Genomic DNA, 14,292 nt, shown 5'->3' on the forward strand with positions numbered 1-14,292 from the left:
AGCCTCCACCAGCTCCCCCCCCCCCCCCCCCAGGTGACTCACTGAAGGCCTCCACCAGCTCCCCCCCCCCCAGGACTCACTGTAGGCCTCCACCAGCTCCCCCCCCCCCCCCAGGAGACTCACTGAAAGCCTCCACCAGCTCCCCCCCCCCCCCAGGTGACTCACTGAAGGCCTCCACCAGCTCCCCCCCCCCCCCCTCCCTGACTCACTGAAGGCCTCCACCAGCTCCCCCTGCATGCTGTAGGGCACCAGAGGCTCCGGCAGCTCAGAGAAGAAGGCCTTCATGGCTCCGGCCACCGTGTTGATGGTGAAGTCCTTCTCCACCAGGTCCAGGTGGTGGTCTGACAGGGGGAGGGAGGGGGGGGGGGGGGGGGGGGAGAGAGAGAGGGGGGGGAGAGAGAGCGAGGGAGAGGGAGAGAGAGTAAGAATCAACATTTAAATGCAGAGGCCAGACTAAGGCATCATAAAATACATACACTACTATTCCCCTCACACACATTCACATACACGTTTGTGTGCGCGCACACACACACACACACACACACACACACACACACACACACACACAGTATACTGAAGTATAAGTGTACTCAAACACACATGCTTGTGTGCTCACATCACATATATACACACACACTCATACGCAATACACACTTTTACACAGAGCTGAGTGACCGCCCACCAAAAAAACAATGACATCTTCTATAACGTAACATCCCTGCATTGTGTTAATTAAGTTTAAAAAAGATGAGCTGCAGCCAATTATGGAGTTTCTTAGATAGTAGAGTTCAGCCCCCATGAGACGGCTTACTTACAGACACTGTGCTGTTACTATATTAATATTACTGCTGCAGAGAGAGCGGGGGGGGGGATATATAGGGGGGAGAAGGAGAGGGAGAGAGAGCGAGGGGGGTGGGAAAGGGAGAGAGAGAGAGGGGAGAGGGAGAGAGATAGAGGGGGGAGAGAGAGGGGGGTGGGAGAGAGAGAGAGAGAGAGAGAGAGAGAGGGGAGAGGGAGAGAGATAGAGGGGGGAGAGAGAGGGGAGGGAGAGGGAGAGGGGGGAGAGAGAAAGGGGGTGAGAGAGAGAGAGGGGGGTGGGAAAGAGAGGGGAGAGAGAGAGGGGAGAGAGAGATATAGGGGGGAGAGTGAGGGGCAGAGAGAGGGGGGAGGGGAGAGAGGGGAGAGAGAGAGGGAGAGAGAGAGGGGGGTGGGAGAGAGAGCGAGGGGAGTGGGAAAGGGAGAGAGAGAGAGAGAGAGAGAGGGGAGAGGGAGAGAGATAGAGGGGGGAGAGGGGGAGAGAGTGAGGGGGAGAGAGCGAGGGGGGTGGGAAAGGGAGAGAGAGAGGGGAGAGGGAGAGAGATAGAGGGGGGAGGGAGAGAGATAGAGGGGAGGGAGAGGGGGGAGAGAGAAAGGGGGGTGAGAGAGAGAGGGGGTGGGAAAAGGAGAGAGAGGGGGGAGAGGGAGAGAGATAGAGGGGGGAGAGGGTGAGGGGGGAGAGAGAGAGGGGGGGAGGAAGACAGAGAGAGGGGGGAGGGAGACAGAGAGGGGGGGAGGAGAGAGACAGAGTGAAAAAGAGCGAGAGAGAGGGTGATAGAGATGGGGGAGAGAGAGAGGGGGGAGGGAAGAGAGAGAGAGGAGGGAAGAGAGAAATAGGGGGGAAGAGAGAGGGGAGGGAAGAGAGAGAGGGGGGAAGAGAGAGAGAGGGGGAAGAGAGAGGGGGGAGGGGAGAGGGAAGATAGAGAGAGAGGGAAAGTGTGTGATTGTGTGTGCGAGACAGAGACTTAATTAAAAAAAAAGAGAAAAAGTAAATTTTTCGAATGACTTTCCCTTCACAGAGGTGGTGTAACAGAGCGTCCGTGAGACACCGAGAGGAGAGGAGAGGAGGACGTGTGTGAAGATGTGAGGCTGAGAGTCTGTGAGCCTTCAGAGAGTTCCTTCAGAGGCTCCTTCCTCCTCCTCCTGTGATGATGATGAAGATCCCCAGAAGCCCCGGGGGGGGACTGATGATGAAGAAGAAGAGCAGCCAGCCACAGACCGACAGAACTCCAGCTGGATGATTGCGTCGTCCGATTGGACTCGGGTTCCGATTGATCCGACACAGGATTTCACCTCCGATTACCTGAGTCGGCGTTCACCAGCCCCCTCAACCACGGACACACACACACACACACACGGACGTGCACGCGCCACACACACATACCGGTGTACCCTCTGCCCGGTGCCGATGCTTCATTAACCAAACCAATCTGGGAGGTAATTAACTGCCCACACCAGCCCTGCACTGCACTGCACACGCATGGGCACACACATTGGGCACACTTCCACTCGCACTCACCCACAACACACACACACACACACACACAGAGCGGAGAGCCGGTAGATTGAGGGGGCCGCTCTCTCTCTCTCTCTCTCCGATGGTTTCGCAGGAACTGAAGGCCAATTCCCCGCGTGGGATCAATGCGTCCAGATGCTCCCCGGTTAATTAACAGGATCCAGGCTGATGCTACACAGCAGCAGCAGCAGCCAGAGAGAGAGAGAGAGAGAGAGAGAGAGAGAGAGAGAGAGAGAGAGAGAGAGACATACATACAGCAAGCACCTCTGTGGTCCTGGCTGGCGCTTCATGCTCTGCTGGCATGGAAGCCCACACTGTCAGCGCCGCGCCACCCGGCCTAAATGTGTATCGACTGCTGTAATGGAGTAGCCTATATTATAGGAGGAGCATCCGCGTATCGGAGTGTAGCGGGCGTGTGTGTGTGTGTGTGCGTGTGTGTGTGTGCGTGTGTGCGTGCGTGCGTCTCACCTTGGTCAAACTGCCTCTGCATGCTCTCCATCTCAGCCTTGTTACCGCTGACCCGGTAGATGCCCTCCGTCGTCAAGCCTGAGAGAGAGAGAGAGAGAGAGAGAGAATAATTAGCGACAAATTGTTAAGCCAACAGGTATCGGCGGCGGTCGAGCATCAATAACAGATGTCCTGATGACTGACTGACTGGCGAGAGAGAGAGAGAGCGTCGCCACCTGCAGGCGGCGGGATGCGTGTGATGATGAATAACACAGGTGTGTGGCCTCAGAGGGCGCCGGGGGAAGCAGCCGTGAGTCTCTCCCTATGCCTCCCGCCTCCCGCCTCCCTCCCCCGCCCCCTCCCTCCCTCCCCCCGCCCCCTCCCGCCCTCCCCGCCGCCATCACCATGCCGATTATCATTAGCACTGTTTATTAAACTCGTAAAGCACTCCTGCAGGCGCGCTAAGAGCCCCACGGGTGAATTGTGTCCCCCGCTAAGGCCACACCGTAGCCCCCAGCCTCCGCGTCCATTAAACGCGGCGTGATGGACTGTGTGGATCCTGTTTGTTTATCCCCCCCCCCCCTCCTCCTCCTCCTCCTCCTCCTCCTCCTCCTCCTCCTCCTCCCACCAAATGCTTTTCCTCTCTCTTATCATCTACTTGTCCATCTAACTCGGTTTTAATCCAGTCAGGGAGAAAACAGGCTTGTTGGATGGAGAGAGCGAGGGAGTGAGAGAGAGAGGATGAAAGAGGAGAGAGAAGGCGAAGGAGGGAGAAGGTGAAGGGGAGAGAAGGCGAAGGAGAGAGAAGGCGAAGGAGGAGAGAGGGTGAAAGAGGAGAGAAGGTGAAGGAGAGAAAGAAGGTGAAGGAGAGAGAGGGTGAAAGAGGAGAGAGGGTGAAAGAGGAGAGAAGGTGAAGGAGAGAAAGAAGGTGAAGGAGAGAGAGGGTGAAGGAGAGAGAAGGTGAAGGAGAGAGAGGGTGAAAGAGGAGAGAGGGTGAAAGAGGAGAGAAGGTGAAGGAGAGAAAGAAGGTGAAGGAGAGAGAGGGTGAAAGAGGAGAGAGGGTGAAAGAGGAGAGAAGGTGAAGGAGAGAAAGAAGGTGAAGGAGAGAGAGGGTGAAGGAGAGAGAAGGTGAAGGAGAGAGAGGGTGAAAGAGGAGAGAGGGTGAAAGAGGAGAGAAGGTGAAGGAGAGAAAGAAGGTGAAGGAGAGAGAGGGTGAAAGAGGAGAGAAGGTGAAAGAGGAGAGAAGGTGAAGGAGAGAAAGAAGGTGAAGGAGAGAGAGGGTGAAAGAGGAGAGAGAAGGCGAAGGAGGGAGAAGGTGAAGGAGAGAGAAGGTGAAAGAGGAGAGAGAGGGTGAAAGAGGAGAGAGAAGGCGAAGGAGGGAGAAGGTGAAGGAGAGAGAAGGTGAAAGAGGAGAGAGAGGGTGAAAGAGGAGAGAGAAGGCGAAGGAGGGAGAAGGTGAAGGAGAGAGAAGGCGAAGGAGAGAAATAAGGTGAAGGAGAGAAAGAAGGTGAAGGAGAGAGAAGGTGAAGGAGAGAAATAAGGTGAAGGAGAGAAAGAAGGTGAAGGAGAGAGAAGGTGAAGGAGAGAAATAAGGTGAAGGAGAGAAAGAAGGTGAAGGAGAGAGAAGGTGAAGGAGAGAAATAAGGTGAAGGAGAGAAAGAAGGTGAAGGAGAGAGAAGGCGAAGGAGAGAAAGAAGGTGAAGGAGAGAGAAGGTGAAGGAGAGAAATAAGGTGAAGGAGAGAAAGAAGGTGAAGGAGAGAGAAGGCGAAGGAGAGAGAGAGGGTGAAAGAGAGAGAAGGTGAAGGAGGGAGAAGGTGAAGGAGGGAGAAGGTGAAGGAGAGAGAAGGTGAAGGAGAGAGAAGGTGAAGGAGAGAAAGAAGGTGAAGGAGAGAGAGAAGGTGAAGGAGAGAGAGAAGGTGAAGGAGAGAGAAGGTGAAGGAGAGAGAAGGTGAAGGAGAGAGAGAAGGTGAAGGAGAGAGAAGGTGAAGGAGAGAGAGAAGGTGAAGGAGAGAGAAGGTGAAGGAGGGAGAAGGTGAAGGAGGGAGAGAAGGTGAAGGAGAGAAAGAAGGTGAAGGAGAGAGAAGGTGAAGGAGAGAAAGAAGGTGAAGGAGAGAGAAGGTGAAAGAGGAGAGAAGGTGAAGGAGAGAGAAAGAAGGAGAGAGAAGGTGAAGGAGAGAGAAGGTGAAGGAGAGAAAGAAGGTGAAGGAGAGAGAAGGTGAAGGAGAGAGAGAAGGTGAAGGAGAGAGAAGGTGAAGGAGAGAGAAGGTGAAGGAGAGAGAGAAGGTGAAGGAGAGAGAAGGTGAAGGAGAGAGAGAAGGTGAAGGAGAGAGAAGGTGAAGGAGGGAGAAGGTGAAGGAGGGAGAGAAGGTGAAGGAGAGAAAGAAGGTGAAGGAGAGAGAAGGTGAAGGAGAGAAAGAAGGTGAAGGAGAGAGAGAAGGTGAAGGAGAGAAAGAAGGTGAAGGAGAGAGAAGGTGAAGGAGAGAAAGAAGGTGAAGGAGGGAGAAGGTGAAGGAGAGAAAGAAGGTGAAGGAGAGAGAGAAGGTGAAGGAGAGAGAAGGTGAAGGAGAGAAAGAAGGTGAAGGAGAGAAAGAAGGTGAAGGAGAGAGAGAAGGTGAAGGAGAGAGAAGGTGAAGGAGGGAGAAGGTGAAGGAGAGAGAGAAGGTGAAGGAGAGAGAAGGTGAAGGAGAGAGAAGGTGAAGGAGAGAGAAGGTGAAGGAGAGAGAAGGTGAAGGAGAGAGAAGGTGAAGGAGAGAGAAGGTGAAGGAGAGAGAAGGTGAAGGAGGGAGAAGGTGAAGGAGAGAGAAGGAGAAGGAGAGAGAGAAGGTGAAGGAGAGAGAAGGTGAAGGAGAGAGAGAAGGTGAAGGAGAGAGAAGGTGAAGGAGAGAAAGAAGGTGAAGGAGAGAGAAGGTGAAGGAGGGAGAGAAGGTGAAGGAGAGAGAGGGTGAAGGAGAGAAAGAAGGTGAAGGAGAGAGAGGGTGAAGGAGAGAGAGAAGGTGAAGGAGAGAGAGGGTGAAGGAGAGAAAGAAGGTGAAGGAGAGAGAGGGTGAAGGAGAGAAAGAAGGTGAAGGAGAGAGAGGGTGAAGGAGAGAGAGAAGGTGAAGGAGAGAGAGGGTGAAGGAGAGAAAGAAGGTGAAGGAGAGAGAGGGTGAAGGAGAGAGAGAAGGTGAAGGAGAGAGAGGGTGAAGGAGAGAGAGGGTGAAGGAGAGAAAGAAGGTGAAGGAGAGAGAGGGTGAAGGAGAGAGAGAAGGTGAAGGAGAGAGAGGGTGAAGGAGAGAAAGAAGGTGAAGGAGAGAGAGGGTGAAGGAGAGAAAGAAGGTGAAGGAGAGAGAAGGCGAAGGAGGGAGAAGGTGAAGGAGAGAGAGAAGGTGAAGGAGAGAAAGAAGGTGAAGGAGAGAAAGAAGGTGAAGGAGAGAGAGGGTGAAAGAGGAGAGAAGGTGAAGGAGAGAGAAGGTGAAGGAGAGAGAGGGTGAAAGAGGAGAGAAGGTGAAGGAGAGAGAGAAGGTGAAGGAGAGAGGGTGAAAGAGGAGAGAAGGTGAAGGAGAGAGAGAGGGTGAAAGAGGAGAGAAGGTGAAGGAGAGAGAGGGTGAAGAGAGAGAAGGTGAAGGAGAGAGAGGGTGAAGGAGAGAGAAGGTGAAAGAGGGAGAAGGTGAAGGAGAGAGAAGGCGAAGGAGAGAAAGAAGGTGAAGGAGAGAGAAGGTGAAGGAGAGAGAGAAGGTGAAGGAGAGAGAAGGTGAAGGAGAGAGAGAAGGTGAAGGAGAGAGAAGGTGAAGGAGAGAGAGAAGGTGAAAGAGGAGAGAAGGTGAAGGAGAGAAAGAAGGTGAAGGAGAGAGAGAGAAGGAGAGAGAAGGTGAAGGAGAGAAAGAAGGTGAAGGAGAGAGAGAAGGTGAAGGAGAGAGAGAAGGTGAAAGAGGAGAGAAGGTGAAGGAGAGAAAGAAGGTGAAGGAGAGAGAGAGAAGGAGAGAGAAGGTGAAGGAGAGAAAGAAGGTGAAGGAGAGAGAGGGTGAAAGAGGAGAGAAGGTGAAGGAGAGAGAAGGTGAAGGAGGGAGAAGGTGAAGGAGAGAGAGGGTGAAGGAGGGAGAAGGTGAAGGAGAGAGAAGGTGAAGGAGAGAGAAGGTGAAGGAGAGAGAAGGTGAAGGAGAGAGAAGGTGAAGGAGAGAGAAGGCGAAGGAGAGAGAAGGTGAAGGAGAGAGAAGGTGAAGGAGAGAGAAGGTGAAGGAGAGAGAAGGCGAAGGAGAGAGAAGGTGAAGGAGAGAGAAGGTGAAGGAGAGAGAAGGCGAAGGAGGGAGAAGGTGAAGGAGAGAGAGAAGGTGAAGGAGAGAAAGAAGGTGAAAGAGGAGAGAAGGTGAAGGAGGGAGAAGGTGAAAGAGAGAGAGAGGGTGAAAGAGGAGAGAAGGTGAAGGAGGGAGAAGGTGAAGGAGAGAGAAGGTGAAAGAGAGAGAGAGGGTGAAAGAGGAGAGAAGGTGAAGGAGGGAGAGGGTGAAGGAGAGAAAGAAGGTGAAGGAGAGAGAAGGTGAAGGAGAGAGAGAAGGTGAAGGAGAGAGAAGGTGAAGGAGGGAGAGAAGGTGAAGGAGAGAGAGAAGGTGAAGGAGGGAGAAGGTGAAGGAGAGAAAGAAGGTGAAGGAGAGAGAAGGCGAAGGAGAGAAAGAAGGTGAAGGAGAGAGAAGGTGAAGGAGAGAGAGAAGGCGAAGGAGAGAGAAGGTGAAGGAGGGAGAAGGTGAAGGAGAGAGAAGGCGAAGGAGAGAGAAGGTGAAAGAAGAGAGAAGGTGAAGGAGAGAGAAGGTGAAGGAGAGAGAAGGTGAAGGAGAGAGAGAAGGTGAAGGAGAGAGAAGGTGAAGGAGGGAGAAGGTGAAGGAGAGAGAAGGTGAAGGAGAGAGAGGGTGAAGGAGAGAAAGAAGGTGAAGGAGAGAGAGAGGGTGAAAGAGAGAGAAGGTGAAGGAGAGAGAAGGTGAAGGAGAGAGAGAGGGTGAAAGAGAGAGAAGGTGAAGGAGAGAAGGTGAAAGAGAGAGAAGGTGAAGGAGAGAGAAGGTGAAGGAGAGAGAAGGTGAAGGAGAGAGAAGGTGAAGGAGAGAGAAGGTGAAGGAGGGAGAAGGTGAAGGAGAGAGAGAAGGTGAAGGAGGGAGAAGGTGAAGGAGAGAGAAGGTGAAGGAGAGAGAAGGTGAAAGAGGGAGAAGGTGAAGGAGAGAGAGAAGGTGAAGGAGGGAGAAGGTGAAGGAGAGAGAAGGTGAAGGAGAGAGAGGGTGAAGGAGAGAGAGAAGGTGAAGGAGAGAGAAGGTGAAGGAGGGAGAAGGTGAAGGAGGAGAGAAGGTGAAGGAGGGAGAAGGTGAAGGAGGAGAGAAGGTGAAGGAGGGAGAAGGTGAAGGAGAGAGAGAAGGTGAAGGAGAGAGAAGGTGAAGGAGAGAGAAGGTGAAGGAGAGAGAAGGTGAAAGAGAGAGAAGGTGAAGGAGAGAGAAGGTGAAGGAGAGAGAAGGTGAAGGAGAGAGAAGGTGAAGGAGAGAGAAGGTGAAGGAGAGAGAAGGTGAAGGAGGGAGAAGGTGAAGGAGAGAGAAGGTGAAGGAGAGAGAAGGTGAAGGAGAGAGAAGGTGAAGGAGAGAGAAGGTGAAGGAGAGAGAGAGGGTGAAGGAGAGAGAAGGTGAAGGAGGGAGAAGGTGAAGGAGAGAGAAGGTGAAGGAGGGAGAAGGTGAAGGAGGGAGAGAAGGTGAAGGAGAGAGAGAAGGTGAAGGAGAGAGAAGGTGAAGGAGAGAGAGAAGGTGAAGGAGAGAGAGAAGGTGAAGGAGAGAGAAGGTGAAGGAGGGAGAAGGTGAAGGAGAGAGAAGGTGAAGGAGGGAGAAGGTGAAGGAGAGAGAAGGTGAAGGAGAGAGAAGGTGAAGGAGAGAGAAGGTGAAGGAGGGAGAAGGTGAAGGAGAGAGAAGGTGAAGGAGAGAGAGGGTGAAGGAGAGAGAAGGTGAAGGAGAGAGAAGGTGAAGGAGAGAGAGAAGGTGAAGGAGAGAGAAGGTGAAGGAGAGAGAAGGTGAAGGAGAGAGAAGGTGAAGGAGAGAGAAGGTGAAGGAGAGAGAAGGTGAAGGAGAGAGAAGGTGAAGGAGAGAGAAGGTGAAGGAGAGAGAAGGTGAAGGAGAGAAAGGTGAAGGAGAGAGAGGGTGAAGGAGAGAGAGAAGGTGAAGGAGAGAGAAGGTGAAGGAGAGAGAGAAGGTGAAGGAGAGAGAGAAGGTGAAGGAGAGAGAAGGTGAAGGAGGGAGAAGGTGAAGGAGAGAGAAGGTGAAGGAGGGAGAAGGTGAAGGAGAGAGAAGGTGAAGGAGAGAGAGAAGGTGAAGGAGAGAGAGAAGGTGAAGGAGGGAGAAGGTGAAGGAGAGAGAAGGTGAAGGAGGGAGAAGGTGAAGGAGAGAGAAGGTGAAGGAGAGAGAAGGTGAAGGAGAGAGAAGGTGAAGGAGAGAGAAGGTGAAGGAGAGAGAAGGTGAAGGAGAGAGAGAAGGTGAAGGAGAGAGAAGGTGAAGGAGGGAGAAGGTGAAGGAGGAGAGAAGGTGAAGGAGGAGAGAAGGTGAAGGAGAGAGAAGGTGAAGGAGAGAGAGAAGGTGAAGGAGAGAGAAGGTGAAGGAGAGAGAAGGTGAAGGAGAGAAAGAAGGTGAAGGAGAGAGAGGGTGAAGGAGAGAGAGGATGAAAGAGGAGAGAGAAGGTGAAGGAGGGAGAAGGTGAAGGAGAGAGAAGGCGAAGGAGAGAAAGAAGGTGAAGGAGGGAGAAGGTGAAGGAGAGAGAAGGTGAAGGAGAGAGAAGGCGAAGGAGAGAAAGAAGGTGAAGGAGAGAGAAAGCGAAGGAGAGAAAGAAGGTGAAGGAGAGAGAGGGTGAAGGAGAGAGAGGGTGAAAGAGGAGAGAGAAGGTGAAAGAGGAGAGAGAAGGTGAAGGAGAGAGAAGGTGAAGGAGGGAAAGAAGGTGAAGGAGAGAGAAGGCGAAGGAGAGAAAGAAGGTGAAGGAGAGAGAAGGCGAAGGAGAGAAAGAAGGTGAAGGAGAGAGAGGGTGAAAGAGGAGAGAGAGGGTGAAAGAGGAGAGAGAAGGAGAGAGAAGGTGAAGGAGGGAGAGAGAGAGGGTGAAAGAGAGGAGAGAGAGAAGGTGAAGGAGAGAAAGAAGATGAAGGAGAGAGGGTGAAAGAGAGGAGAGAGAGAAGGTGAAAGAGAAAGAAGGTGAAGGAGAGAAAGAAGGCGAAGGAGAGAGAGGGTGAAATAGAGGAGAGAGAGAAGGTGAAGGAGAGAGAAAGGGTGAAAGAGAGGAGAGAGAAGAGTGAGAGGAGTGAGAGGGTGAGAGAGGAGGTGGAGGAGAGAGAGGGTGAAAGAGGAGTGAGAGAGTGTGAGAGAAGAGAGAGAGGAGTGAGAGGGTGAAAGAGGAGAGAGGAGGTGGAGGAGAGATAGGGTGAAAGAAGAGTGAAGAGTGTGAAGGAGAGAAAGAAGGTGAAGGAGAGAGAGGGTGAAATAGAGGAGAGAGAGAAGGTGAAGGAGAGAGAAAGGGTGAAAGAGAGGAGAGAGAAGAGTGAGAGGAGTGAGAGAGGGTGAGAGAGGAGGTGGAGGAGAGAGAGGGTGAAAGAGGAGTGAGAGAGTGTGAGAGAAGAGAGAGAGGAGTGAGAGAGGGTGAAAGAGGAGAGAGGAGGTGGAGGAGAGATAGGGTGAAAGAAGAGTGAGAGTGTGAAAGAGGAGAGAGAGAGGAGAGAGAGAAGGAGGGAGAGATAAAGGGATGAGTGGAGCGAGGTGCAGCTTTTTATTTGGTTTTATCTTTCCTCTCTTTCATTCCCACTGTTGTCAACCTGGTAGGAAAATCCAGAGAGAGAGCGAGAGCGAGAGAGAGCGCGAGAGAGAGAGAGAGAGAGAGAGAGAGAGAGAGAGAGAGAGAGAGAGAGATGAAATTGGGAGTGGCAGAAAGACGAGAGAAAGAGAGAGAAAGCAAAAGAGAGAGAAAAAAGATATAGGGAGTGGCAGAAAGAGAGCAAGAGAGAGAGAGGGAGAGAGAGAGATAGAGAGAGAGAGGGAGAGAGAGAGAGATGGCAAGAGAGAGAGAGCGAGCAAGCGAGAGAGAGAGAGGCAGGGAGGAAATGAGAGCTCTCAGCCCAGGCGTCGACCATCGATCCCCTCCTTCTGTCGATCAATTATCCACAAAAGCTTTTCTAGCCAGACACCACGAACATGGGGATGGAGGGAGAGATAGAGGGAGGGGGGGTGGGGGTGAGGGGGGAGTTGTGGAAAGGCAGAGATAGGGGTGGTAGTGGTGGAGCAATGGAGAGATAGAGGGAGAGGAGGTGGGGCGGTGGAAAGGCAGATAGGGGTGGTAGATAATTGGAGAGGTAGAGAATTGGAGAGATAGAGAATTGGAGAGGTAGAGGGGTAGAGGACTGGAGAGATAGAGGGAGAGATGACTGGAGAGATAGAGGGAGAGACGACTGGAGAGATAGAGGTCTGGAGAGGTAGAGAGAGATGACTGGAGGGGTAGAGGACTGGAGAGGTAGAGGGAGAGAGGAGTGGAGAGGTAGAGGGGTAGATAACTGGAGAGGTAGAGGCTGGGGAGAAAGGACTGGAGAGATAGAGGGAGAGAGGAGTGGAGAAATGGTGGGGTAGAGGACTGGAGAGATGGAGGGGTAGAGGTCTGGAGAGGTAGAGGGAGAGAGGACTGGGAAGATAGAGAGGTAGATGATTGGAGAGGTAGAGGGAGAGCGTACTGGAGAGATAGAGGTAGAGGACTTGAGAGGTAGTGGGATCGGGGGGAGAGACGATACACACAGAAGGGGCAGATTGACCGGAGGGGGAGAGAGCGAGGAAAGAGCAGGGTAGAGGATACGTGGAGGACGAGGAGAAATGCAGCAATAACAGCAGGGAGGAGAGGAGACGGGGGGCCAAGAATCAGCAGCAGAGAGGGAGCAGCTGGTGGAAGAAGAGAAGAGAAGGATGAGAAGGAAAGTCAGAGTGAGAGAGGAAAGGAAGAAAAAGAGGACATAAGACACCATTTGGTGATCTGGGGTGTGTCCCGTTTCTCCATCTAAGCCTCCTCCTTTCCGTATAAAATAATTTTCTGCCCTGCTGCCACTTTCTGCACCTGTTCCACTGAGGTAGAGAAAATAAGCAGCTTAAACTCGTCATCCGAAGCAGTTTAGTCAACGTTTACCTCCCCCCCTACTCCACCAACAGATCCCACTTAGGGCTAGATCCACAAAGAATGGATTGCACGGAGCAAGTTACAATTAAATTAATAGAAAATGGGGGACCCTGATGTAAACAAGACGAAAGTCTTTCTCCGGTCCGCATCACCTTAACAATTGTGGGTATTGAGCTGTACTGTATTGTACCCATTCTGCAATCTGTTAATACAATTTTCATTCAATCAATCAATCTGCACGGTGATTGATTGAATGAAAATTTTACCCTGGAACCCTGGAGGGAGGGGGGGCTGGGCGAAAATATAAAACGTGCCATTCAATGTGTATTGTATTCCACTGTACCTTTGACGACTAATAAATAAATGTATATAAAAGAAAAGATATAACTCTGTACCAAAACCCAAACAACCCCCTCCTCACCGACGTCGACTACCGTTTGTCTGCAATATAAAGCCTGGACGAAACTAAGGGCGCGTTCACACCTACCCTGTTTGGTGTGTGAACCATGGTCCCTTTAAATCAATAGTCCATTTCGTTTGGAGAGGTGTGAAGTGAACACAAACCTAACTATTGTGAGGAGCAAACAACCGAACCATGATCCTCTTGAAAAGTTGGGACTCGGTCCGTTTCAAAGTGGAGCACGGTGCGTTTTGCTGTTGGTGTGTGAACGCAATCGAACTATAGTGCCTAATCTAGGAAGCAAAGTCTCTCTCTCTCTCTCCCTCTCTCTCCCTCTCTCCCTCACTCCCTCTCCCTCAACTCAACTACAAATTAGGTTAGCTCAAAAAAGGGCAGTGTGAAAACAATGTATCATTCTCACATTTGGTCCACCAGAAAGTCCGGACTATCCGTGGACTTTCAGAGACGTGAACACGGCCTAAATGTCCTAAAACTCAACAGTGACCAAAGAGAACTACTAGCCACAGGACTGTTGTTTGGCCAAGAGACGGCAAGCTGCCGCCGCCGCCGCCGCTGGATGCATCTCACGCGGTTATCTGATCAGCGAGACCATCGCTGGTCCCCAGCTGATGCAACACCAGCGGAGACACATAGCATAGCCACATGGGGTGGCCAGGGCCTCTTCTCAGACGGGGGACAAAACTGGACTTTGTGTCTGAGTCGTCACTATCAACCATGAGAAATGTAGCATTTAAAATAAGGAAGTTGCAGCTTTGATTCGTTGCTTTCAAAGAGCCTTGCTTCTTTCTGTCCCGTCTCGAACAAAACCATTCGTCTTGAGCCACGTTGACAATCGCTTCCATGTCAAGGAAGATACATATTTTTTTATTTGTATTTTATTTAGTTTTTTATTTAATTTTCTTTTTTTCATTCATTTTTTGTCATTTTTTGTCACTTCAAGTTTGTGTGTTTAAGGTTTATGGTATCAAATCAAAGAGGATCATATCCTTTGGATTTCTTTTATCCAAATGAGGGCATTTGTGTGGTGGGACCTCTGTGACCTGTGACCTGTGACCTGTGACCTCTCCACTTCTGTGGAGCTTCATTCATGTAGACGGACACATGACTATCTTTACTGTCATTATTATTCTTTGTTTGGCTGTCGTTGCTTGTACAATGTGCATGGAAGTATTGTTTTATTCTGATTGTACAATGATTTTATGTTTGAAATGTGTTATGTTATTTTGAGAGGACCCCCAGGAAGAGTAGTTGTTACCGTGGTAACAACTAGGGATGCTCCATATTGCCTTTTTTATCGATACCGATATACCGATATTGTCCAACTCTTAATTTCCGATATCAACCGATACCGATATATGCAGGGTTTCCCCCCACCCCAAAAAAACTGAATAATTTCAGGTAATTAACATTACATATATCTTGTCATGGAATTAACACAACATTATGCATACTTTTGACAATAAATATAATCAGAATTTGTTCTTACTTGCTTCCCTGGGTAAATAAATGTATAAAAAAAAAAAAAACGATACCGATAATTTCCGATATCACATTTTAATGCCAATATCGGTAGACCGATAATATCGGACATCCCTAGTAACAACTAATGGGGATCCTAAATAAACTAAACTAAACTATATCAGCGTTGCTCGGCTAAGAATATGTCTCTTTGTGAAAACGTTCATATTGTTTTGGGGACAAACGGATGGCTGGGACAGCTAGCTAAGCTCGTTGTTAAACATACTTTCAGATCATATTCACCGTTTGAAAAGAGAAAAGAGAATCGCTTCAGTCGAGGACATGATCAATGGATGTTTCATCTATGATGCTGAGGCACAGAAACTGTCCCGCTTTCCCCCCTCACTCTTCTCCTCCCCTCCTTTCCTCGTCTCCTCCGAGTTGCTTCCTGCTAGGAGACGAGTGGTAGTGAAGGAGGGAAGGAAAGGAGCAGCAGTGGAAGGTAATGGA

At 50.9% G+C, this 14,292-nt stretch overlaps 1 protein-coding gene across 1 annotated transcript in view; it reads right to left on the minus strand.

The window, feature by feature from the left end:
• Positions 1-38: 38 nt before the first annotated feature.
• The window catches only part of arhgap35a (Rho GTPase activating protein 35a), a gene marked incomplete at its 3' end in the record, with an annotated part of 131,166 nt that continues 116,912 nt past the window's right edge, over positions 39-14,292 (minus strand). The window contains exons 4-6 of the mRNA XM_084311644.1: positions 2,801-2,878; positions 210-341; positions 39-58 (exon numbers count right to left, since the gene is read on the minus strand). Coding sequence (XP_084167770.1) covers positions 39-58; positions 210-341; positions 2,801-2,878 — 230 coding nt within the window. The remainder of the gene's footprint in view (positions 59-209; positions 342-2,800; positions 2,879-14,292) is intronic.

This window comes from Notolepis coatsorum (assembly GCF_963971535.1).
Source record: "Notolepis coatsorum genome assembly, chromosome: 1".
NCBI lineage: Eukaryota > Metazoa > Chordata > Actinopteri > Aulopiformes > Paralepididae > Notolepis > Notolepis coatsorum.